This window comes from Mustela nigripes, chromosome 7 (genome assembly GCF_022355385.1).
Source record: "Mustela nigripes isolate SB6536 chromosome 7, MUSNIG.SB6536, whole genome shotgun sequence".
Classification (NCBI taxonomy): Eukaryota; Metazoa; Chordata; class Mammalia; order Carnivora; family Mustelidae; genus Mustela; species Mustela nigripes.
The window spans coordinates 96,791,050-96,817,459 of record NC_081563.1 but is presented as its reverse complement, the minus strand read 5'-3'; the positions used below and the strand labels follow the sequence as shown (position 1 = coordinate 96,817,459).

The 26,410-nt window shown below is 46.3% G+C and overlaps 1 protein-coding gene across 1 annotated transcript in view; it reads left to right on the top strand.

Annotated features, from left to right (window-relative positions):
* The window catches only part of SLC24A3 (solute carrier family 24 member 3), a 483,820-nt gene that overhangs the window by 265,031 nt on the left and 192,379 nt on the right, over positions 1–26,410 (top strand). Inside the window, exon 3 of the mRNA XM_059406468.1 lies at positions 16,704–16,780. Within this exon, the coding sequence (XP_059262451.1) occupies positions 16,704–16,780 (77 nt within the window). The remainder of the gene's footprint in view (positions 1–16,703; positions 16,781–26,410) is intronic.

Below are 26,410 nucleotides of genomic sequence, written 5' to 3'. Positions count from 1 at the left end.
TTGGCCAACATGTGTGTGGTCCATACCTTTTGTGTGGAAGATGTTTTTAAGACTTGACTCCCTTGTATGTGCCTAGTCTTGCCCCTGACCACTACTTAAGCTTCTCATCTTTTCTCAAGCTTTTTTCCTTTCTGTTACCTGGAAATGGTCACAAAAAATTATAGCCTTTTCCATTCTCAAATCCAAGCTGCCACTTTCTTTCACACACACACGCACCATGAGGTTCTATTATCCAGCTCATCCACAATACCGCAGATTTGGGGCTGGTTCTTTTGTCACCTGAGTCCGTTTCCACTTCCAGTGGAACAACCACAAACTATTCTGTTGTCTGTTTGGATCTGAGCTTCCTGGTAAAAACAGTTTTTAAGAAACCTGACAGGAGAACCTAGGAACGTCTGGAATGTGTTCAAGACCAATGAAAACCCGTAAGAAGACATTCTCGCTGCCGACTCTTGGTTCAGACAAGTCAGACATGCCCCTGGGACACCCCTGGCTCCCATCAGTTGGCACCAGGAATGGAAACTTTAGCCACGTGTAGTTGTTTCTGTGGCTTCTCTGCTCCCCTCTTGCTGACGATTTCCCAGAGCATGTCCCATCTAGCATCAGTCTGTCCTAAACATCAGCCAGCTCATCTCCATGCAGCTAGGACCCATAGGCATCCTGCAATCTCAGTACAAAAAAATGCTCATCCACTGCGCTCACATAGGCCCCCTGGGAATTGACAGGCTGATGAGTGATGTGTGTGGCTTGTTTGGGACCCTGTCATTTGAAAGAAAGGATGGAATGCTGTCCCCATACCCAGGGGTGTGGGGAATAAGCTGCTGCCCACCACTAACCCTCTAGCCTCCACTCATGTGGTCTGGATCCCAGTCTCTGTGGTGATTTAGTGCAGGATTCCTTTGGGATGATCAAGGGAATGTTTGTGGAAGAAGCAGCATTTGTGTGGTTCCTGGGTTAGCCTGGGCTCCCAGAAGCTGAGCCTGGCATGAGTGTTCATGCGAAAGTGATTTTGAAAGTGCTCCCTGGAAAAACTGGTAGAGAATGAGTGGTGGGACCAGGGAGGGAGGAGAGTGGAGAAGAATAGTGTCAAGCAAGCTTACAGTGGCCACTTTAGCTCAAGGTAGCCCTGGGTGCTTGTCATCAGATATGAAAGCACCCCAGGAGTGACAGGAGGAAAATGGCAAGGAGATTCGCTTCAGTTCCCTTCTAGCAACTTGGCCAACATGTGTGTGGTCCATACCTTTTGTGTGGAAGATGTTTTTAAGACTTGACTCCCTTGTATGTGCCTAGTCTTGCCCCTGACCACTACTTAAGCTTCTCATCTTTTCTCAAGCTTTTTTCCTTTCTGTTACCTGGAAATGGTCACAAAAAATTATAGCCTTTTCCATTCTCAAATCCAAGCTGCCACTTTCTTTCACACACACACGCACCATGAGGTTCTATTATCCAGCTCATCCACAATACCGCAGAGTTTACAGAAGCCATAACTTCCCCAGGTCAGTTCTGCCCCCAGTGTCTAAACCTCACTGCATTGTAAGTTGGGATCTTTGGGAAACCCGTATACCAACTCTTTTTTCTGCCTTACCCCTGTGGGTCCTAACACACTAAGCAGATATTGGGGCAGCAGCATCCCATGGCCATAAAATGTGCAAATGATAAAATAGGACTCCAGGGCACAGATAGATGCACTGCAAAAGGTGCCAATATGCTTTCCGTCAGGATGTTATCTCAGCTAACAGGAGGATCTGAGTTAAGTCCTTGTTTATTTTCAGTCTATAGCAAAGGTCAAGATGCAGGTAGACATTCCCAACACTTAACCAAGGCAGAGCTCCAAACCGGTTTCTTTTGGGTGGAAGGGGTCAGAAACCATTTTGTCTGAAAAGGAAGCCCTTAGATGGAGAAAGCTATCCACCACAAGTCCTGCAGTGGAGCAAAATCCCAATGCATGCCAGAGTTATGTTCTCTAGCCTGAGGCTTAGTAAAAGGCTAATCAGGAAAACTGGCCAATTTTAGTCTTGGGTCCCATTCTGGGTTCTAATGCACCATGAAATTCAATGCAATCCCGTGTTCTTTCTTAGATTCTGGTTGCAGTCTTTTCCTTTCGGGGGTGGGGGGCAGAGCTGGGTTTTGCATAAGTCCATGCTTGATCTCTCTGGGCCTTTGGGAAAACATGAACTAAGCCCTGACTCATGTTGACCCTCAAGAGGGCATTTAACTTAGATCTGGCCCCAGGATGGTTCTCACTAGACCTCATTTTCCTCCTCTATAAAGTGCAGGGGTCTCAGGATGGCGATGAGGATTAGGAAGGATTATGTAAGGGAAATGGTGATATGTTAACACGTTAGTTGCTATTTGTGTTTCCCATGGAGAACTTGGCTGCTCATTCAAGGAGAAACCCATTGAAGAGTACGCACCTTGTTAGAACAGAGAATGGCTCTGCTACTTCCCACCTCCTCCATACTTCTGTCTCTGCTTCCTGACCACTTGAAATGCCTCCTCTACAGCTGTGTAAGCCTTTTCTTCTTAGAGGCTCTGCACATCTGAGTCACCCATGCAGTCTTTATCCACTGAGCTGGCTCATGCTGACATTTTTCTTCCTGACCCCAAATACCATTTCACTCTCTGGTTCACCTTCATCTAGATAAAGATTTGTTGTAAATATGGCTGTAGATGTAGTTCTCCTTTTCAGATAGAGGTGAGTAGTGGCAGGTTGCCTCTTCCAAAATGGCCACAGCAGTAACTCTAGGACCATGTGCTCATACAGAATCTTGTTTCTCCCCCTTGAGGCCACCCGTACCTTTGTAATGACCCTCTGCATGACTTCCCAGGCCAGATCATAAAAGGCCATACAGCTTCCTCCTCTAGCTCTCCATCTTGAAACTTGTGCCTTGTAGCACTGAGCTACCATGGGAGAAGTCCTCAAGCCAATGAAGGGAAGGCCAGGTGGAAAAGACACACTTAGTTAGAGAGAGAGGCCAAGCAACCTGAGTGGTTCCAGCCCCCAGGTGTTCGAGTCTCCCCAGCGCAGGTGTCAGACAGTCAATGAGTAAGTGTCATGTTTCCAGTTCCAAACACTAAGTCATTGCAATCACATGAGCGGCCACAAAAGAGCCACTTTCCCCAGAAATGTGAGATACAATAAAAGCAGTGTTGTTGCCTTAAACCGCTACATTTTGGGATAGTCATTATGCAACAGTTGGTATGTCTAGGATACATAAGTGTGTATATGTATAGACATGTGTGTGCACATGCATATACATACTTATGTGTTTGGGAGGGTATAGCCTGCCTGCTACCATCCTTCAGTTTGTATGTTCATGCACTAAAATCTGACTTTTTCGGTGGGTGGGTGTGTGCACATGCATATACATACTTACGTGTTTGGGAGGGTATAGCCTGCCTGTTACCATCCTTCAGTTTGTATGTTCATGCACTCAAATCTGACTTCTTCGGTGGATGAGGGCAAGACCATGTGGCATACTTCCTAGTTATCCTCTGGCAGAGGTAGGGCCACCCGGCAGATGCATAACCACTACACCATATGTCCTTGAGTGAAACTGACAGGGAAACATCTGGGCCCACATCTGTGTCCCTGAAAAGCTTGCCGTCCTTACAGAGTGCAACTCTGATCCTGAAGGCATCGGATCTCTTTGGTACTTGAATCTTTCTCAAAGGAACCCTGTATCTTTGGAAAGAAATGTTGCCTGAAATCACTGAGAGAAAGCCAGCCAATTTGCTTCTGTGTCACAGACTCAGGGAAAGACAACGCTGCTCTCACTGGCCCTTCCACCTGTGGGCACTTGACAGCCAGCCTCTTCCAAGTGATTAGGCAAGACCTTGTCTCCTAGGTCCAGGACCCCTGTGGGATTTGCCGCTTCCCTATTCAGGCTGAAAAACAGCCCCTAAGCCTGTCTCCTCCACTTAATGTTACCTAGGAGATCAGAGATTATTTATGCAGCTATCTGTGACAGTCTGGTTCTGCTTATTTGAGCTATGGCAAGAAAACTTAAACATTGGAGCCTTTCATAGAAGGATAAAGTTATTTGTATTCCTTCCCAAAAGCAACAACAAAAACAAAACCATGGCACCGGGGTGGCTCAGTGGGTTAAAGCCTCTGCCTTCGGCACAGGTCATGATCCCAGGATTCTGGGATCAGGCCCATCGGGCTCTCTGCTCAGCAGGGAGCCTGCTTCCCCTCCTCTCTGCCTGCCTCTCTGCCTACTTGTGATCTCTGCCTGTCAAATAAATAAAATCTTAAAAAAAAAAAAAAAAAAAACACAAAAACAAAACCCGAAACCATGGATCTCAAATGTCCAAAGGGTCATTTTTTAAAGAATCATTTTAATAGATTTTTTCCCCCTTAGGTCTATATGATATGCCCTGAAATTCAGTGTTTATGTGAGGAAGGATTGAAGGAAGGAGCGATACAAACTCTTCTATCCTATGAAAGCCTGCCAACTCCTTTTACCCTCCCTCTGCATGAATTCACTGTCCAAGCAGCTCAGGTGAGCTGCAGGCCAGCATCCTCAAGTACACATTAAACCAGACTTTAGATGTTGGTGGTTTCAAGGGGTCTTCATTTTCTCTGACCAGCTTTTTCTCGAGTGAGCCTATGACAATAAATACATACATTTGCATGCAGCTTCTGTGACATGATGACTGAGGTTAACGCATCACAAAGTGTATGTTGCCTTTCCATTTTCTTTTTTTTGGTCTCAGAATAATGATGTTGATTTCTTTGAATGTGCTTTCAGTTCCAACAATCCTGCAATGATATGCAAGCGCATAGAAAGACACAAGCCAACCAGCTATGACACTAAATTCTAATTTCAGGGGTGAGGGGGGCAAAAGGTCATTGACTTGTGGTAGGGGATATGATGGGGTTCTGGGGCAAGAACAAAGTGGAACCCCTCCTTCTTTCTTTGTGGATGCCTTTCCACTTTACTTTCACCAGACATGTAGTTTTGATTATTTTGTTCTTGACTAATTCAGGAAGTTAGCAGAATTTTCTTTTTCTTCCTTTAAAAAAAAATTAATCACTAATATATTTATGTGCTTGATTTAGTGACCAGATTTAGTCAGAAGTTTGATTTGCTGCCTGCCTTTCTTTCCTATTTCTGAAGCTTCACAAATTTGTCTGGACTTGAAAGGCACTTATTAAACACCTACCTTCTATTGCTGTGAATTTCAATTTGCCAACATCTTGTAGGATGTCAAAATTTGACACTTATGGGAAAATGTATGAGAACCTCCAGACTCCTAAAGAAGTAGAACATGATTTCACTCCCTTGGCAGTAACTGGTTTCCAATACCCTTTGTCCCCTAACACACATTCTTGCCTCTGAGCCTTCGAATATCACCTGTCAGAGACATCAGAACTGCCACAGATGCTTTTCTGGGTTGTCTTGACCTTGAAATATTTGTAGTTGAAGGCTGTGGGAGGCTGCATCATCACTTCCTATAAGCTCTGCTACATCAAGGACCCATTTTGCTCAATTCCTGGTTTATCCATACAAATTTGTATGCAATTAAAGTATCTGTGGCCCTTTATCAGATCTTGCCAGCACATTCCAATGACCTTCACGTTCCCCAGGTCCTTATTTACTACTGGGCCACATGGTTCTTCCAGGTTGCCTTAGTTCCATGGAGAACTTAATGGCGCTAATCAAGTTTGGGAACCTATAATGTGAATTTAGTTTCCTATAAGTTTTCTGCCATAGGTGATGATGCAGAATATATTCTGTTTGTTTCATTCACTTTCCAGAGTTTTTAAACATTGTTTTTCTTTATTTCCCAGAGTCCATAATTATTCCTACAGGGGAATTAATCCAATGCAAGCTACTCTACTATGAACTGAAGTAAAAAATCCAGAGTATAGTCATTGTTTCCCCCACACTGCTTGGTGTGCCCGTAAGCATGGACAGTTCAGGTGTCAAAGACTTCAGGGGGATTTATATGCATGTTAGGGCTCCCCCTCTCTGAAACCTTCCTTTCTGGGACGCCCATTTCTAACTCCTCCAGAAGCTCCAAATTTCAGTCTTGGAGACCTCAGCCCAGTAAGATCCCTGCTTTGTGTTCCACTCTATCCCCCAGCTCTGTTCCAGCTCTATCCACGGGGAGTTTCACAGGGGAGAAGCTGACAGGTGTGGCTGCCTTCTTTCAGTTTGGGGGGAACAATGGCTTAAAAGCCTGACATTGCTGAGTAGGGATTTCAGATTGCTCTCAAAAGACAAACTCTGGAGTTCAAGTCCCCAGTGTGTAAGGGGCTTGGTAAACAGGTCAGACTTCCCATTGAAATCCTGTGAGGACCACATCCCAAGATAAAGAGCATAATCAGAACAGACTTCTGTCAGAAAAAAAGCCTAAAACCACCGCCAGAGATGACCCTGCAGTAGTTAACTGCCTACTGGAACAAATTCAACATTGTTCTGAGGAAGACAACAGAATCCAGAGTCTTCTCAGTTCATCTTCTGTAAAGTCAGATATACGATATAAAATGACTAGACATACATCAAGTAGATTCTAAATTCTTTTGCTTTAACCTTGTCTGCTACAAGCTGTAACCAGCCTTGCTCTGGTAACTACAAGACAGCACAGTGACCTTCTTGAGGGATCTTTCTTTGTCCTACTCTTGGTCTGTACCCTTAAAAGCCTAGTTTGGAGGACAAAGCGCATTGTGAAAACAAAAGGTATTTAGTCTGTTTCATTCAAAACCATAATGTACCATCACTACAGCCAAAAAAAAAAAAAAAAAGAAGAAGAAGAAGGAAAAATTGATACAGTAATTGGATTAATTATAATCTTCTCGTAATTTTCATTCAGATGGAGCCATCATATTTGGAATGTAGACTTTGAATGCACAAACTTAGTGATCCAACAAAAAAGCTCTGATTTGAGACCTACCCTTAAAAGAGTTTCAGATATAGTTAGATTCTTGAGTGTTTTGACCCCAAACCATAGGTAGCTAATATTTAATATATGTCAACATAAAAAGGAAAATTATTTCCTCCAGGTAACATGTTAATTTTTCTTCCAAGGAGGAGCAGAGGTTGCCAGGTACTAATGAGGAGTAATGTGTTTTGCCAGCTAAGTTAGCCAGTAGTTTGTCTTATTTATTTATATCTCTTCCTACAACTACAACTAACTGTGAGTTTCTTTAGGTATTTATTTCATTGCTGTAAACCAGATTTCAAGCAACTATATTTTAGGTGTGTAACAACCTGATGAATCTGCTTGAATATATTTGATATCTTTGGGAAATTGTATTGAAATATTTTCATCCCCCCGATCTTTAAAGAGATAATGCTCAAAAAGAGATGCATATTAAAGAAAATTATGGCAGTCATTACTATTACTAGGAGCAGGGAGTGCCAGTTATTCTTTCAATTTCACACTTTGTAAGCGAAGCTTCAGTGAAGGGAAATGAGAAGCACACATGCCCCCATCCCCATTCCCATAACCAATATGGCAGCATTGTTAATAGATCAAATTCCTCTCCCACACAGCACCCCAGGTAAGACTCAGCCTAACAGCCAGTCATTACCACTCTACTGATGAACATGTGCGATGAGATCTATTTTCTGTCTCTGAAACTGGTGATCATGGAATATCATCAAGGGTGAAAGAGAAAAAATGGATTTTGAAAGGAGAAAACAGAGGAAAAACTTTAACTGTGCTTCTCACCAAATCCTTCTGTTACTACCTTCCCATCTATAGACCAACAGAACACTATAGTTACTTCTGGCTCTGAAATGTTATGGATTAACACTTTTTTTTTTCCCAAAAGAAATCATTGATTTTGAAGTGTCCACTCATTTAGCATGCACACTTCATCTCTGCTCTAAAGTAAACACATGAAGAAGGAAAACTGTCGATTTAAAGTTTTATGGGGAATTACTACATTCAAAAAGAACTGTTTAAATTGCATTTGTCCTTTCTTAGGACATGCACCCTCATCCCCCCTTCCAAGGGTGCTGAGGAGGAATGACCTTTTCTTTTACCAGTGTGCATCCCCTTAAGGAACTATGTAGTGGGTTTCTGTGCATATCAGTTTGTTGGTCTGAATTTCTCTGCATCAGTAAGCAGACGTGAAATCATGAGAGATGCAACACCTGGGTCAGACCCCAGTCCATCCAGCCACACGTTCTCTAACATTGGAACCAAGGGACATTTTGAAGAACAGAGAAGTCCATGAAGGGCCTAAAGTTCTGAACACCACAGGGCTATTGACCAAAAATATTCCATTTCCTTTAATAAGAATTCATTACTGATATAGCCATGGACATCCCACATGAGCAACAAATACAGGTTGTAGGCTCCTGCCCCTACAAATAGGCCTCCTTCTATGTGCTGCCATGTTTGTGGCCTGAGAACACTAAATTAGTCATGGGATCACTGTATTTTCTACAGTAGCTACTGGCTTGGAGACATGAGCAACGCTGATGCCATGGCTTTTTATTATTGATAAAGAAATATGTTTCCAGTTCCTCAAATTACATTGCAGTGCCTTGCCAGGCCAAAAGTCTATGGTAACTAATGATTGGGGTTCTTTAGTTGCAAAGAATGTCTGTTCCCTTCCAGGAGAAAAGCTTGTGGGATGATTTTTTTAAATCTCCTGCCAATATGGATATGAGAAAAAGAGCTCTGAAGTGGAAATCAAGGAACTTCTCATGGGTGTGTTGGATCAACGTCAGCACCATCAAAACAGGGCAGACAGTCTTCCAACCTGCATTCAGGAGTTAGGTGGTTCTGTGCTGCTGTCAACAAAGCAGGATGCGTCAATCCCCTATAAAAGTATAGAAGTGAGGCCATTGAAAACTGTTACCGTTATTGGCGGGGCAATTCACCTGAATATGGATGAGTCCTCTGCTGGAAGAATAAATCTTTGTTGAAATGGAGAGGTGCCAACGTGCAAAATTCTTAGCTTCCCTTGTCTAAATATGGGTTCCTCAGAAGTAGGCCCTGAGGCAGATTCAAGTACAGGTTTATTTGGGAGATGATCCAGATAGGGGAGGCAGGAAGTGAGACAGGAAAGGGAAGGCATCCAATCAAAAGAGTATTACAAAGCCAGTTGTCACACTGAGCACCCGGAGCTTTCCCCAGCTGAGAGTGCTAGAAAATAGCGCCGGACACATCTGAGAGTTATCTCACCCAGGTGGTGAGGGAGCTGAGGTGTTTATACACCTACCCTTTCATCAGACGTGGGTTGAGGGCCTCACCTGGGGGAAAGAGCAGTATTAATTCCCCAGCATATCCAGCTTGCAGTATCTGGGCAGAGAACCCCATCTTTGCCTTAGGGAAAGTCTTCAGGCAGACAGACGCAGGTGCTGGTAATTGCTTAGCCTAAAAGTGGTAGGCTCCCAGGAATGTGGGCAGTGTCCCCAGGCACTGATGTCCTAGGAAACAAGTCTTGTCCGTATTTCTTCTCTCTACTATTTAATAAAGTAAAAGGAGCTATCATTTGATAATTACTTGCCTGATTCTAGGTACTACATGTTTCATAAACATCATCACAATTCATCTTCATAATAACTATGTAAACTGGTGTTGTTTTCATCCTCCCATTTTGCACGTTAAGAAATTAAGACTGAAAGAGGTTAAGGAATTTCCCCAAGGCCATAGAACTCGTAAGTGGTGAAGGAAGTCTTCAGGTCCAGGTCTCTAGGCTCTTAGAAAACCCTGGCTGCCTGTGGTAAACAAATGTCACCACATAAGCATTTGAAACCAACTTTCTCAGCAAATTTGACTGGTAGTATCTTTTTGATTGACAGCCACGTTGAGGCTCTTGGTTACCATGACCCGTGGTTATATCCTCCTTCACAGAGATGCTGTTTATGGTCTCATTTCCATGCACACATCGATCCATTTGAATCCAGATTTTGTTTCTGGCTTTCGAAGGGAAGAAGTTGTGACCTTCAAAGTCAAGGGAGGAGAAAGGTCAGTTTGCCCTTTCTAATATGGAAGAATCAATATGCTAGAAAGTCAGACCCCACTCATGATCTCAGGCCCTCCACTACCATCTGTGTGAACTTTGGCTCATGACTTGCCTTCTTTGAGTCTTGGTTTACTTATCTGTAAACTGAGGATAAAGATTCCTATCATAGAAACCATGATAAAGTGAAAAATAGTTATAGGACTCAATAAAGATTAGTTCCATCCTTAAGTATTGGGATGGTTGCAGAAAGAGCTGAATGTTCCCTGGCTTCCAACCTATGCTTTGGTCCACTCAGCTGATGACTCATCAGTGAGCGGGACAGTGCCTCCTTTGCCTTTCTGTAACTAGGATTGAGTAGGGTACCCGGCGTGTGTGAAGAACTGAGTAACTGCGTGTTTATTTGCATATGATTGATTTGTTAATACATTTTCCAGTGTTGTTGAGACTCAGATTCCAAAGACGACCTCCCAGCAGCCTGCAATTCTCTGGGACACCCTATACTCTCCCATTGCCATATACGTCCCACCCCACCTCCCACCCCTATACTTTTGTGGCTTACTGATCCTCACTGAGCATAAGAGAAGGGCACCAAAATGTCTCTGAAACTTTTCCAGAGACTAAATATTTAGAGAGTTAAATTAAGAATATATCCATTTTCACATAGATTTCTTTGTGGATAATTTTGTTCAGGGGCCTTCAGTTATGACATATGTGTTCATTTAATGAACAAACACTCTTAATTAAGTGACTGTTCTGTGCCAGGCACCTCACTAGGCACTGGGAATGCAGAGAAGAGAAGGATAAATTCCTTCCAGCCTTAACTGTCCTCCCCTTGTCTGTCGGAGAAGACAAAAGAAACTAAAAATTGATGAGGCAAGGCCTCACATGAAGAATGCTGAGTCCCGTATTAGCTCTCACATTACTCAGGATGGGCTGGGCTACACTGAGTAACAAACAGCCCCAAGTGTCAGTGGCTAAGAGAAGAAGCACATTATTTTTTTACTCATTCTACAGGTATAAAATGTGCATGTCAGAGGGGTAGGATTCTGATATCAGTTGCTCGGGGACTCAAGCTGATGCAGAATTCATCCTGCTGTGTGATTCTATGCATATTTAGATAAGAAAATGCAAAGTGATGAATCAGACACTGGCTATTAAAGCCCGTCTAGAAGTGTGACATATATTGTTTGCTCCCATTTCATTAACCAAAGCAAGCCATGTAGCCCCACCTACCCTTAAAGGGAACCTAGAAGTATAGTCTTCCAGGTCTCCAGAAGAGAGAACAGCCAAAATAGCCACTCCCAGTTGCTGGGAGTTTTACTGCTCTGTTTCTCCCAACAGGATTTCTTAGTTAATAATTCTGTCTTGTGTTTATACAAAAACCATCCCCTGGGAGAAAGTCCCTCTAAGTTTGTTCACACTTGTCTTCTCATGGTATTTATTTTTCTCTTTCATGGACCTTGGCCCAGTGGGTGCTGGCCACAGAGAGAGAAAAATGCATGGTTCCTTTCCGCAGGGAGTTCACAGTGTGGGAATCAAAGGTGACTGCAGTTGGTTGGAAAACCGCTTATTGGGCACTTATAGGACAAGGACACCACAGAGTCTGGAAGACTCTATGGTAGGCTGAATACTACAACAGCTGGCTAATGGTGTTCTCCCAGTGTTAATGCCAGGGGAAGGGGGAACAGAAGGTTTTATGGGATGGAGCACTCAGGTGGAGGAAATTGTCTAATGCAGAAGCATGGAGTCATGCATCATGCACCGGAGAAGTTGGGCAGTGTCAACCCTAAATTCTTGGGCAACTCCCAAGAGACAAGTCAATAAAATGTGCAAGGTATTTTGTTATAAAAAGGCCCCTGGGACGAAAAGGCCAGTGTTGTGATGGTTGTAGCAGTCAGATTCCTTTCGCTCAAACCTGTTAAGGTAGCTAAATTTTTGGAACTACATCTTGGGAGGCTCTATGTAATCAACGTGAGATCAGTATGCCTATAGATGCCATGACTGTCCCTGCTACAATTTTTTCCCCCAAATGAAACAGAAAATACTCTCTATCCCTTGCAAACCTCCATTTGGACTCATCAAACTCAGGCCTCAGGAAAGCAGCCAGGAGAAGCAGGACAGCTGACTGCTGTTGCCTTGGTTAAGAGGGATCCACTCTGTTCAGGGCTCTGTGGTTTCTATGGGAACAGCACTGCTTGCTTTTGCTGGCTCCCATGAGCTGACGAGATGTACTAAAAAGAAATTTGAGGGATAGAACGAGAGGAGCAGAAAGGGACTTTGAGGATTTTGAAGGTATTTGGGGGAACCCTCCATTGGATGTGTAGCTGTTCCCAGCACACCATGTGGGCCATTTGGCTCCAATGCAGCCTGAACAGGGGAAGCATATATCTAGAGGTACATGCATTCACACAGCTCTCTCAGACTAAACACCATCCTGGAGAAACAGATGCCAGCACAAAGCAGGTGGGAATTGGCAGTAGGAGGATTTCAACTCCAAGACCAGAAAAGAATGTATCCTTGTCCCCAGGCCGGACCAGCATCCCATCAATGTTATAATTATGAAGACTCATGATAAGTGGCCTAGGAAGATGGTGGGAGACATTTTACATACTCTGCCTACACTCTCCCCAGCCACCCTGCAAAGCTGGCATTCACCCACCCATTTTACAGATGAAGGAAATAGGGCTCTGAGAGAGGATAAGATAACCCATGAGTTAAACAAGTGGTATAGGTGGGATCCAAACCCAGGCCTGATGCTCCATGTTGGGCCCTTATGCAAAATCTAACCGAAAGCCCAAGGGCAGTGTCAAGTTCCCAGAGATGGGTAACCATCCAGCTCCCACCTTGGTCAAGAAATGACCCTGGTTCTCTGGATTTGGGTGTGAAGAAGCACACCAAAAATAGAAGGCACATGGAATGGCATCACTACCATTAGCTCTGCAGGATGCTCTAGCAGCCCTACCTTGTTTTGTAGATGAGGAAACTGAGGCCAAGAAGCACTGGGAAGAACCTTCTAGTCCAGCATGCCACAATGTATCTTTACAGGTTATCTTGGACAGCTGTAGCTGTTCTGAAAACACAATTTCTCAGGTGTATTTGGGGCCTACCTGCCAGGTAGGGAGCTAACTTGGGCTCAAGGAAGCAAGCAGCTGCTTCTGGCAGCCCTCTTCTTGACCAGTTGGGCCAGGTGGACAAGATGGACATATTCCATCCCCAGTCAGTATCCAGGACTGGGGATTCCTTTAGCATTCTTTATCCTGCTGACACTTATTAGACACCAGCTCTGTGCACTAACCGTACTATGAGATTAGACAGGAGGGAGCAATGAAGAGGAATTGTGGCCATCTTTCAGATGGCCAACAGACATGCAGGTGGTTTCTTGAAGCACCTGTGACTCTGTCTGGGGCCTTCTCTGGTCCCATGTACACACTGAGTTAGCCAAGTGCAGAGTTGAGGAGTGTTAAGGGTCAGCCCTAAAGTGTTTAGGACAGCCTTCAACAGTGATGGATGAGCATTTGTGGACAATACTGAGGCATATTCTACACCATCTCTCAGAGGGGCCCCAGCAAATTTGAGCCTACTGTCTCAGCCCCTTTCTGATTTGTCTCCCTCCTCCCAGATATCACTTCCCAGATAAACTGCTGGCATTCATATCTCTGTCTCAAGGTCTGCTCTTGAGGGACCCAGCCTAAAACATAAGCATGTGGGACCTCTGAAGGAGAACTTACTGCCTGGAGGGCAAGAGGAGAGGGACTCCAGCTCATATTTAAAAAATCTTTTCTTGTCACTTTCACCAAAAGACGATACTATAGGAGTGAAATAAAATATATGTATCCTTCTTTGCAAATTGTGCATTAGCTCTTTGAAATTATTGTTACAATTTCATCACCAGCCCAATACATGTTTTCACAAAGGACCTATAAGGAATAAGTAGAGTGGGATCAATGTCAGTAGCTTGCTGGGGGATATAGAACCTGGTCATTCTTTCCACATTGCTGTGAACCACCAAATAAGAATTTTGTTGTTGTTCTCGAAGCAGACTGATCTGAGAATCCTTAACTGCCTCTCCTCTGCTTTTCCCACCCCCGCCATCACACCCACCCCTGCCATCACACCCACCCCTTATCTTAGCCACTGACCAGCCAGGTTCAATTTCATGAGGAAGTTTGCCAGTGGCCTGCTTGGCCAGGACTTTGGACAGCGCCTCAGCCCTTCCTGAGCCAGCACTTGGCTCTGTGGGTCCCACCTCGTTCAAGGGCATAGCCTCCAGCATGGTCTGGGCAAGTCCAGGTGGACATGGGGACCAGCCAGGTCTGGAAGGTTTCCAGATCACCCAGCAGGGCCTTTCCTCTCCTTACCTTTGCTCCACTCCCCACCATGGGGGTGATCCATGGAGACCATCAGTGTCCTGGGTTTGGGAAGTGGACAGAAAGGGACATTTCTCTTGGTTCTGATCCACACTGAAGAACTTCGGGAGGGGAGGGCAAGGTGAGGGCCATGGGATAGTTATTTGGACTAAAATTTATTCAGGCGAATTCAAAGAGAGGTTCAAAGGAGGAAGTATGAGAAAGCATCTCCTAAGAGTGTAAGACATCCTGTATGCACAAGGAGAGCCAGGAGGTGTGGAAGAAGGACAGGCAGGAATTGACTGGGGGGCTACAAATATCAAGTCTCCCCGGATCCAACCTCTGTGGGTACTGTGGGCAGCAGGGAAGTTTCAGGGAGGAGGAAGTCGAAGGGTTTCTCACCAGGGAGGCTGGAGGGCCTCCTCTACCTCTGCTTACTGGACAAGAGCACACCAGCCAGAAACATTAGGCCCATAGAGGGAAGATGCTAGAATAGAGACTCCTCAGTAAAGTGGCTGGAATCCTTGCAGTGCCCAGGGCCTGACGGACAAACTTCAAGCTTGCTCTGTGAATGCTTGTCCCCTTCTGGTAATTTCCAGATTGTCGTGCCATTTGGTCTTCAAAGTGAAAGCCTCCAGGGTTGCCCTCATTTTTCCCATCCATTGATCAGGAGGGCTCAGTGCAGCCTGTTTGGAATAGCTTCAGCTTGGAGAGTCACTTGGAGGGGTGTGGGCAGATCACGACCTCCCTCTCTTTCCTTGTCTTCTCCACTTCATCACATGAAGAATAGGACAAAACTAGCATGTGTGATCACACCTGTGACATGTACAGGTGATCTGTGCTTCATATGCTGGATGTAGCTTCAGGCCGTATCACCACTGTTGTGGCTCTGGAAAGAGTTATGTGGTGTTTTTATCTGGTGATGCCTTGGAAGCAGAGAGCAGAACTTTTTCAAGGAATAGCCAGAGACTTGCATCTTGGGCCAACTGCCTGGCCAACAAGCTGCAAACCAGAGGCATGTTCTGTGCCATCTCCCTGGATCTGCAGCAGGACTGGGCCCCAGGTGTCCTGTGTGGTCACCCACTCACTCATCAATGTTATTGTCTTTGACTCCCTTCCTTCCCTGGTCTCCTCCCCTTCCTCGCTCATAGCGTGTCCAGGAGTCACCTCCAAATAAGCTATGTATCCCCAAATCCTTGACTGAAGATCTACTTTGGGGAAAACCCAAAACAAGACATGTGGCAAGCAGATGTCATCTTGTACATCTTCCCTGTCCACTGGTGATAGTTGTCCCACTTGCGAGCTGGAGATGGACGGAGAGCTTGTGGAGCTCCAAGAGAAAGTCTGCTTTCATCAGCTGGCCAAACTTGCTAATAATGGGGCCAAGGGCAGGGACACATGTACAGCTTTCCACAGAGCCTGCTCTGATGCATCTTCCAGAGACGAGAGCCTACAGGAGGCCTTATGAAGGCTCTGGCCTTGAAGCTGATGGGATTTTATGAAAGGCAGGGAGAGAAGATCACTTGGGGAAGGGGATATCTTGGGCTGATGGTACAATCTGTATAGATAAAGACATAAAAAGAAAGCAAATGCAAGTTGTACTCAAGGAATAACAAATGGTCCTGTCTGTTAAGAACATGGCACCTACGCAACAATGCTGACTGTCAAATTTCTAGCAGTGAGAGCATGGCCTGGCACACAGTAGCTGCTCGGGAGTTAGTAACTAAGTGAATGAGCACATGCAAAGTATAAAAGGGTGGGAGAAGAGAAGAAAGCTCTAGTAGGGACCATCTTGGCACTGCCAATGCATAGACTGGGGCTTTCATCACCCAGTAAGGAAGGCTTGGGACCAGGGAGACAGGCATGAGCAGCTCTGTGCTTGATAGTCCATTTCAGGGGTGGCAAATGTGGGTCACATTCAGAAAGGGTAAGAAAGACGAGGGAAGGTATTGCATCAGGCCCGAGGCCCCAAGCCAAGAGAGTCCTGGTGGGAAAGGAGGGACAGTTTAGGACAGGGATCTTAATCCTGTGTGTCCCATGGACCCCCTTGGTAATGCAGGGAAGCCTACAGACCTCTGCTCTCATGAACACTATAAATCACAAGGGGTGATCTAACTGCCTCCCAGTGTTGCAGCGGTGAGCAAGAGCTACTGTGGGTATATAGTATAACGTATCATGAAAACATATCTGTTGGGGGCCGAGTCTCTTGTGCTTCTCACACTCCTGAGGTTTGTTGCCTACTTTCTTACCTGAAGGAAACACTAAATTCCAGGTAGAGATGTGTGAATGTAAAGATATGATTTTTTTCTCATCCAAGGTCATGGATTCTGCATTAAAACAAGGACAGGCACGACTGTCCCAGTCTTCCAGAGCTGAAAATATTATCCTCTGTTCTGAGCTGGTTTTCTCTTTCCGTTCTTCAGCCCTGCACGAATTCCCCAATGACATCTTCACCAACGAGGATCGAAGACAGGGGGCGGTCGTTCTCCACGTGCTCTGCGTAAGTACCCCTTTTGGGTCTCTGCTGGAGGGTCCAGAGGGGGAGACCTGGCCAGTGGTGGGTGGGCATAGCGAGATGAAACCTTGGCGTGGGTCCTCCGAACCCCGTGGAGGGCAGTCTCCAAATGTACCTTCTGTAGGAGGCTGCAGGCTCATAAGCTGGAAGATAACAACGTATTCTTTCCTTGATATCAGAGTCTAAACCATGGGTTCCCAGGTCAGCAAGATTTGCTGTCTACTGTTTAACTTGCTCTCTCTCCTCCAGTGTCATCCTCTTGGGGAACCCTTTACTAACCAGCCTCTCTAGAATGCCATCATCTTTCCCCATCCTGGGCTTTGTTTTTCTCCATATCACTGATCACTATCTGACATATTATGCTATCATTATTTGTTTCCTGTCCATCAGCCTCACTCACATGCAAGCCCAGGGGAACTGGGGCATGGTCTCGCACATGGCTTCTTTCCCAGACCCATTTCTGGCACACGGTAGTGACAATGTATTTGTGAAATTAACAGATTACGTGTCACGCCGCTGACACGGCATCCGACCCAGAGTAGGTGAGCAAAAACAGTTTGTTCTGATTCCTAATGTCCACCATGGCCCTAGAGCTTCCTCGGCAGACCCAGGGCATTAAGGGCCCTCACTTTTCTTTGCCCCTGTTTGGAGAGTGTGGGGAGGATGTGTACATGAAAATATATCTAAGGAGTGGCTGCAGAATCAGAAAGACCCAGACCCAGGCCTGGATTAGGTACGCCACTGTGCTTTCCTGTCTGTGGTATTCACTCTCCCCCGAAATGCTCTTAATTCCATTTTGTTTATTTATTGCTGTAAAACAAATTCTCCAAATTTAGTGACATACCCAATGACCACTCTCCGTTATTCACTGGGTCTGTGAGTCAGGAGTTTAGAAGGGGCACAAAGGGAATGCTGTGCCACCGGACCTGGGTCTGGGAGGGGACAATCCAGATGGCTGACAGTGACCCCAGCAGCTGGGCTAGAGCCCTTGGTGCTGGAGAACCCCCCTCCCACGAGGGTTTTTCCGCCCTGGAGCCTGGTGTCCGGGCTGCAGTGACCTCTCCGTCATGGCTCCCTGTGGCACTCCAGTACTTGGAGAGGGACATTAGGTGAACAAGGAGGAAGCCCCGTGGCCTGTAACGCTCTGGCCTTGGAAGTCACATGCATCATTTCTACAAGATTGTATTACTGTCACAAACCCACTACAACTCAAGGGCAAGGGACAAACACCTTCCTTTTCAGACCACACTGGGGGCATGGGTGTGGAGCCCAGGTCCACTGTCCTTGTTCTGCCTGTGGCTTCTGACAAGATGTTTAGCCTCCCTGGACCCAAAGCTGCTCCCAGCTTGACGCCCCTTGTGGTGAAAGCAATCAACTCTTTAGAGCTTTCCCCACTTGCCCCAACTTCCTAGAACTCTCCTCTTGAAGAAAAGGCACGAGAAATCTTTTTTTAGCAAAGACATTCTCTGAAAACACCATATAAAGTAGACTCTTTGCCATCCTCCCTGCCCTTCAGGAGAGTCACATACACAGAGCAATTAATATGGTTTCCAGCTGCCACCCTTGGCACCAATGAGGCTCCCCTGTCTCCAGGCTGAGGAGATCCAGTCATTGCAGTTGGACTGGGGTAGGTTGGCATTTTCCAAAAAAGGGAGAAAAGGAACTCTAGGAAGGAAAGGGAAGCCTCTGATCAAAGAGGTAGAGACTCGAGATTGCAGGGCATCGGGAATGAACAGAAACTAAAGACAGGGAAGGTGGGGGCGGGGATCACCTGGTAGGCACCATGAGGCGATTCATCTGCTGAGTGGGAAGTAGGGGGAAGCAGATTCCTGACCTTGTCATCCCTCCTTGCGTAGGGAGTAGGGTCAGGCATGGCCAGACCCAGCAAGGTCTATGCTCTAGTCAGGTGATGAAGACCCAGGCAGGCCACAGAGAAAGGCTCAGGGCCATTTGGGCAGGGGTCCCAGAGTCTAAATACCCTAAGAACACCCCAGGCATGGGTGTTCATGACCATCAAGAGGAGGTGTAAGGGACTGAATGTCATCTAGCTGCCTCTGGGCCCCCGAAGAGCAGGGTCTGCCCATCCAGTGAGGCAAAGGCCCCAGACTTGTGACCTGTCACCCCAGCCTGCCCCAGGGAGAGGGTCTGAGGCTGTCCTTTCATTGGGATTCACTGATGGTCATGGTGGATCTAGACTGGAGAACCCAGTCCTTTCAGATCTTACTCTGAAACCTGACTAAACTTTTCATTTGCACTCAAACTCCAAATTCCCCATTCCAGTTGGGCCGCATGGGTTTGCTTTTCACATGGGGCTCCGTAGAGCTCGTAGCCTTCAGCCTTGGTCGATTCCTGGTCTGTGGACATGGGTGCTTCTGAAGATACCCCAAAACAGTCTTTTAAATCTTCACTTCACAACTTGCTTCTCTTTTTTCTTTGACTTTCCCAGAAATGCTTTCCCCTCTTTTGTGAGCTTCATGGAAATCAAATAGCCATTTCTGGTTTAACTTTCCAAAGGCTGCAGTTTTCATTTTCCTTTGAATCCGTCTGGTTTTGTGGATTTCAAAAACCCTAAATCCCGAGATTGCTCTAAAAAATACTTCTGCTTCTTCTGACTGTTCTTCATGGTTGGATTCTTTGCTAGTGTGGAAAGTCATCATTGGTATAACTGTATCAACAGTGAATATCCCCAAGAAAACACACTGGTCTTAGAACCTCCTTAATAGCCAATCTGTTATAATGTTGAGACACTAAAGCAGTATTCTCTGTCTGTGAGGAAATTTGCACCTTATAAGCCCATGGAGGCTGCCCTAAATAGAGAGAGAGGCCTGTGAATAATTTTGTGATTTAGGAATATCTTGTGAAATTTGCTAATCATCCCCCTGGTAGATAGTTGAATCTTTGAGATTATAAGACAAGCTAGTAAAAGCTTTTCTCATCTAGTAAAAGAAGCTTTAAATAATCAATATTTGAAATTCTTTCTCAAAATGGGCTTGTCCTTAGTAAGTCAATTTCCATTGCAGAAATTAATACCCTCTGTGTACCTTGTCAGCATTCAAAAATATTCTTCTTAAGCTTCAAGTCTTCTTTTCACATTTTTAATGTAATTCCCCTCTTCCAGTACACATATTTCTATGTGTGTGTGAGAGGTTGTATAAAGGATCATGTAAGGACCTATTTAGCTAAAGACTTCCATTAAGGTTAAACAATAACCTTGTTGTTTAACCCTTAAAGTGTCCCTGCTTCCCTTCCTCCAGGGGATTTACTTAAAAACAATCCTGGAAACCAGCTCCAGGTAACAAAGCCCAGATACAAGGGTGGGTCAGGCCAGTTGGAGACATCCGATCAGTGGGGGGTTGCATACTGTCTCCCTAGTTACCAAGGAGTATGGGCCCCTGCCCTTTGGGAGCCTTTTGGGCGCCAATTCTAACCAAGGTGATAGGCTAAGTCAAATGTCTACTAGAGGGTAAATTGTAATTCAGTTGGTCACCTAGCATCACTGTGCAGCTTTCTCTGTGTGTTACAATTTCATTGGCTATCTGTGCGCGGCCAGGCCCAACCGCATGGCCTTTGCCCTTAAAAGCTAGTCTGTGAAACAGAGAAGGGTCGCCACTCTCTGTAAGAGGCATGGCCCTGGCTGCTCAGTTTGATTCTTGATGTTTGGCACAAAATAAAGCTTTGCTTGACCTTTGCTTTATATCAGTCTCACTCCTTTAATCACGGACCCGTTATTGGGGGATCTAACAGATCACAGTCTAAAAATAAATGTATAGCCCTTATGAAGGCAAATTCCTGCTAAGTGAATCTGGCTGGGAGATGGGCTCCTTAACTGGTCCAGGAGCTCAGACCATCCATGGGCCAGCCAGGAAAGCTTTAGGAACGAGAATGTTTCTAATGCCCATCTTTGTGTTCTAAAACCTGGGTATGCTTGGAGAAGCCCCACTGGAACTCAGGTGTCAACCCTGTGCATGCAGAAGGGACTTCCTCCTCTGTGGAGCATTAGGGTCACCTCCACTGGGGCCACACCAGGCTTCCCAAGGCAGCAAAAGAATGCATGAGCCACTGAGAGGTCCCTGGCAGAGAATACATCTGCCTCAGGCCCAATCTGTCCAGTGGTAGGGACTCCCTTGTCCACATCTCGGTCTTCACTGCACTCCTATATCCAGTGCTGATTTTAGGAGCTCATGTGTGTTCACAGGAGGTGGGCTCTATACGGGCTGGAGCATTTCAGAATTAGAGGATAGATTTTTGTGGTGGGTCGTCAAGCCAGGGCTCCCTGGGAGTGGAAGTGAGGGCCATTGATCTCCAGCCCAAAGGTGTCCGGGACTGGATCCCAAGCATGGGGACTTTCCTGTACCCCAGTTCCTGTCCATATTTCTTTTCCTCCTTCTCTAGCCCAAGGACTCTTTAATCTGGTCTGGGAATTTAGGGAGACTGGCTCTGTGAGCCTGCAACCAAATTCCATCTTGTTCCCAGATCAGCCTGCTTTTTAAACTCAAGGAATTTGCTAATTTCTGTCTCATGGTTCCATTATGACCTGGCTTGCTCTCCAAAGCTGCAGGAGGAAACCAGTTGGCATCCGAGGAAGTGATGGGGATATGAGGCAGCGGGGTTGGTGGGGCAGGGGGCGGGGGGTGGCTGTTTAAATACCAGGCTCCCTCTGGAATTGTGTTTTTCTAGGTCCATTCCATATTGCCTCGATGTTGCTGGTTTTCAGGGCTCCCAGACAGATAGAATGCCTAGATGTCCTGGATGTATCCATTCTGCCCTCCCTTTCCACACTGTTCCCATGCTGGCCTCTTTTGTGCACCTGTTCTGCTGGCTCTCTCCCTGTACCCTTCACTCTTTCTCAATTCCAGCCAGCTGGTCACCAGCCAGACTTAGTTGCCTTCTGGGTCTGTTCTTAACCAGTCAACATGATCAAAGTACAGGCCTGCCCTCAGCAAATACAGACATTGGGGCAGCTTCTGAAGGAGGAGTCTGGGCTCTGCAACCCCAACCCCAAACTACCCCCCTCCACCCAGAGCTTAAAGGAAGGCTGATTTGGATGTGTTCTTGGCGCAGCCAGGTGGGGGGTCTTTCTGGGGAGGGCCCAGGTACCACGTGGTCTATTCCCCTTTCAGTCCCGGGGGAGGAAGCTGTCTGGAAGGGGCCTCACCAAGGGATGTCATTTCCTTGTGGCCTGATTTCCTTCCAGTTCTCTCTATTTAATTTTAATATCTGGAGTAGTTTCTCTGGATGTGCCCCTGTGGGGCCCAGATTGCTTTTGTTAAGAGCCAAAGAATAAACTATTTGCTGCAACAGCCGGTTATTAGAGGGCAGAAGGGCCAGGCTACCAGCAGGAGGTGGAGGGGGCCCCTTCCGCTGCCCCTGCCCCGCATACCAGCCCAAGAAGAGGCAGCTTTGCATGTCAAAGCTCTTGGTCCACCTCCACCCCAGGGGTGATTTTTGTCTCTTCAAGACTATCCCTTGCTTTTTTGGCTGTGAAACAACTCCACTTTTATATGCCAGCCCTATCTAATAGAACTTTCTGTGCTGGTAGAAACGTTCTCTGCTGGCCTGTGTATGTCCACTCAGCCCTGGAAGTGTGGTTAGTGTGATGGAGGGACTGATTCTTTATTTTTATTTCATGTTAATTAACATAAATTTAAATAGCCTCTTGTGGCAGGGGGCTGCCCTGGAAAGCCTTCAGATGGATTCGGGCTCAGCGTCTTCCTTTCCTTTTTTATGTTGTCAGCTTGAAATCAAGAAGCAGAGACAGGAAAAAAGCAAAGGGGTGTTGCTCCCTCATTTCATTCTCTTCAGGGCTAGCCTGCGTTTAGCAATTCAAACACACGGGGTACAGGGAAGTCATTGCCAGGGCCCAATGGGATGTTTGATGACGCGAGGCAAGACACCCAGATGAGGAGTGAGGACAGTTACCTGTCACCCACAAGCTCAGCACTTTGGGACAAGTCAGAGAACTTCTGACCTCAGTTTCCACATCTGTAGAGTGGCAGGTGCATAGTAGGTGCTCAGTAAATGGTAGGTTTTTGATCTTCACCTTCTCTCCATCCCACACCCCTCTAAGGGCAGCTCTCATGTGATTAGCCTGTTACAAACACCTGTCATGGGACCAGAGCCAGATCCACTCAGAGGCAGCCCTGTCCTCCTGAGCAGCCAGACAGGGGGCATCATGAAGGCCTCTCTTCAGCTGGTGTCTTGCCAGACCCAGGGCTCTGGGAGAGAGGCAGTTGCTGGGGTTTGAAATGTAAAGGAACCTGTATGATCTGGTCAGCAAGGTCCCAGCAACAGTTCACTCACTGGGCAGACGTGTTTAGTTAAGGGATTTCACCCTGGAAGAGAAAAATGATTAGAAGAGCTTGTGGAATTTGCTGTTTACTCTTGGAAAAGTGCTGAGCATGTCCTTAATTTGTCAGTGTCAACACAAAGCTAAAACTGGCGTCCAGAGAGGATTAGCACGGAGAGAGTAAATTATTATGTTTCAATAGATCTTAAGTTATTCCCTCCCCTCCTTGCTCCTGGGACCCACTTCAGAAGGCTCAGGTTTAACCATTAGGTCTCATGGGCTTGCTGAGAGATTGATGTCCCCAGGAACCCTGAGCTGGATACAAAGCATGAAGAGGGTTAGAGCACACTCTTGGAATGAAATCCATCTGCGTTCCAGTCCTGGCTCTTCATTTATTAGCTCCATAGCCATGGGCAAGTTGCTTTGCCTTGCCAAGTCTCAGTTTCCCTCAACTGTCCCTGGAGATAAATATGGCAGCCACGTCATCAGGTTACTTTGAGGAATACATGAAGGCAAGCATGCCAGGATCTTGGCAGAGTGTCTGCCCTGCATAGACAGTGCCCCACCTCTGCTCTTAGTACTTGCAACCTGTGTGTGCCTGCCCACCTCCCAACTTCTAGCCTGCACAACTCTGGGCTTTCTCTGGTCTGCAGAGCCCATTCTACCAGAATGCAGGACAGCCCAGAAGTAGCCCTCGGATGGAGCATTCCTTCATGCCTTACTTGGGCTAAATGAAACATTTGTTTTAGGTTGTATCCCAGAGTTGCCGGAGCAGGTAGAAGCTCTAGGTGCCCAGACAGTGCCTTGCTTGATAACACCTTGATTATCTGCCCAGCTCTCCCCCAGCTCATTTTCCTGCTTGTCTGTTGCTGCTTTCTGGGAATCTCCGCTTCCAACTAAAGGACTTGCACTGGAATCCTGATACCCAGTTCTGCTTCCGAGGCACAGGTTGAACAGATAAAACCTACCATTATTGTTATGCACATTGTTATGCCTGAGTTTTCAAGTCTGAGAGACCACCAAGGAGCCAAGCACTGATGCAATCACACGAGGGTTTATTTGACAAGCTTAAGCTTGGGCCCAAGTATACCCGGCACAGCGGAGTAGGGACTTGGACCCTGAAACAGATTACAGTCAGAGTTTTTAAAAGGCAGAGTAGGGGTGGACTCCGTGGTGGGTGAGGATAAAGGGGATTATGGATGATGTAAGTCTCTAAGGAATTCTGGAAGCAAGGTCTCCAGGACCTTGAGGGGCTAGCTATTGTTGGGAGAAAGGCTATTTATTACCAATAATAAAAATCTTCTCGTGAGACCATTTAGATGTCTATCAGTGGGCCATATGTTTGGGAATGATTCTTGACACTATCTTGGAGGTTTAGAGATCAAGTTTTCTAAAGGAATTGTTAAAGTAGACTTACAGGATCCTGGTCAGACCTGTTGGGGTAGGGGGTGGGTCAGGGTAGGATTGTCCTTAGCAAAACCTCAAGGTGAGGGCAGTTAAGTCCCCAGGGGAGAGCCACTCTGTCTGTTTCAAGGGCTTGTCAGTAGGTAAGGAATTTTAATGATTTTCTTCTGCCTCTGTTTCCCACATTAGCTAAACTTGAGGTGGGATGGCCTTAATTTTCTTGGCCTCCACACAAATCAGATGCATAATGCCAGTTGCAGAATTAGGAGATTCCAGTCCCTTTTAGACATCTACAGACCAAGGGGTGACGTGAATTCATCTACTGTCTCTGTGAATCATATCCTGAACCCTGTATGATATACAAAGAGCTTGAGAATGAGCCTTGGAGCAGACACCATGAAATCTGGCCCCTAACAGTGAGGGCAGAGCATGAGCACATGACTTAGACACCAAACATTTCCCCATGGGAGCCAGACACCGGGAGTCTGCTGTATGCTTCTCTTCGTCTTATGTATTATTTGCTTCACTCATCCCCACTGTCTGCATTTTTTCATTTATTTCGTTATTTGGGAAATAAGTTTTATTTATGTGTTCCTCTGAGATGATCTTGCCAACAGCCACAATTTATACACAGTAGCTATGTGTTGACTATTTGAAGTTTTGTAGTAGTTTTTCCTTTGAAAAGTGTAAATACCAAAGCTAAGTGAATGTTCAGGTACTGCTGTTTGGATTTGTCATATGTCCTGGTTTAAAGAACTAGTCTGTGGCAAATATTCAGCAAAGCACTCTGGATAAAGTAGTCCATTACGTGCTCTAATTTATCAGAAAATACTCCATGTATTTTAAATGTTGATGCCTGGTGGTGTGGATCTTTGTCAGTGGTTTCCTGAAATCATCAGGAAACAGACAACAGAATCACTATTGTGTAGAGAAGCTCAGTAGAAGATCTGTGGTTTATCATGCCTTGCAGCATCAGAATAAGTGCTACCTGGAGGAAACTTGGTTTTCTGTTCCCTCTATCTGTCATACCTCCCACCCTAACCCTGACTCTGGTATGATATAGAAACTCCGGATAGGAGTTTCAAGTTTAAACAACAACAACAAAAAAAAACCCTGACCTTAAAGCCCAGAAGCTTCTGCACCGAGGGACCCAGATCTGCAGCCTGTTCCACAGTCTGAGGAGCCAGTTTCCACCTCAGATTGGTACCGGAGGAGCTCCTGTGGCCAAGAGGCATGTCTCAGGCAGGGTCCCCCCCCACCCCCCACCCCCCACTCCTGAAAAGTTGGCCCCGAGACAAGGAGTCAGGACAGGGGCTTCCTTGGGGGGATGATGCCGGGAAGCACCCAGCAGGGCTAGGCAGAGGAGGGGGCATCGAATAAAGGCTATGTGGTAAGGCCAGTTACACATCATGGTCACGGTGGCTAAAGCTTAGCCCCATGGAGACTGGCTGATTGTGGAGAACCTGCCCCTCTGATCACCCTAACTGAGGTGGGGGGTGGGAACCGCAGCCTCCTGTCAGTCACTGCTGAAGGCTGCACTCCCGGAGGAGCTGAGCTGCTCCAAAGCCCCAGTCAGTAGACAGAAGTTGTTCAGTTGCCACGCCAGGCACGTGAGTACCAAGATTGAGGGTGGGCATGACACATCCCAGCCGGACCGCTCCAGATAGGAGAGGACTTGCACCTGTGCCCACACCATGAGCTCCTTCTGAAGATCCTGGCCAGTACCTTTCTCTGCATCTTTTCCCCAGCAACACCTTCCGAGTCTGAGGCCAGCAAGCATCCTCTATGTGAGTTTACCCACTTGGGAATTCCCAAGACTGGCTGTTTGGCAGACGGTCCTGCAGCTTTTCCCAGACTGTCTGAACCCACTTGGGTTGGTGGGGAGCAGAGCAAGTTGGTGTCTTCTCACGTGTGCCTTGTCAGAC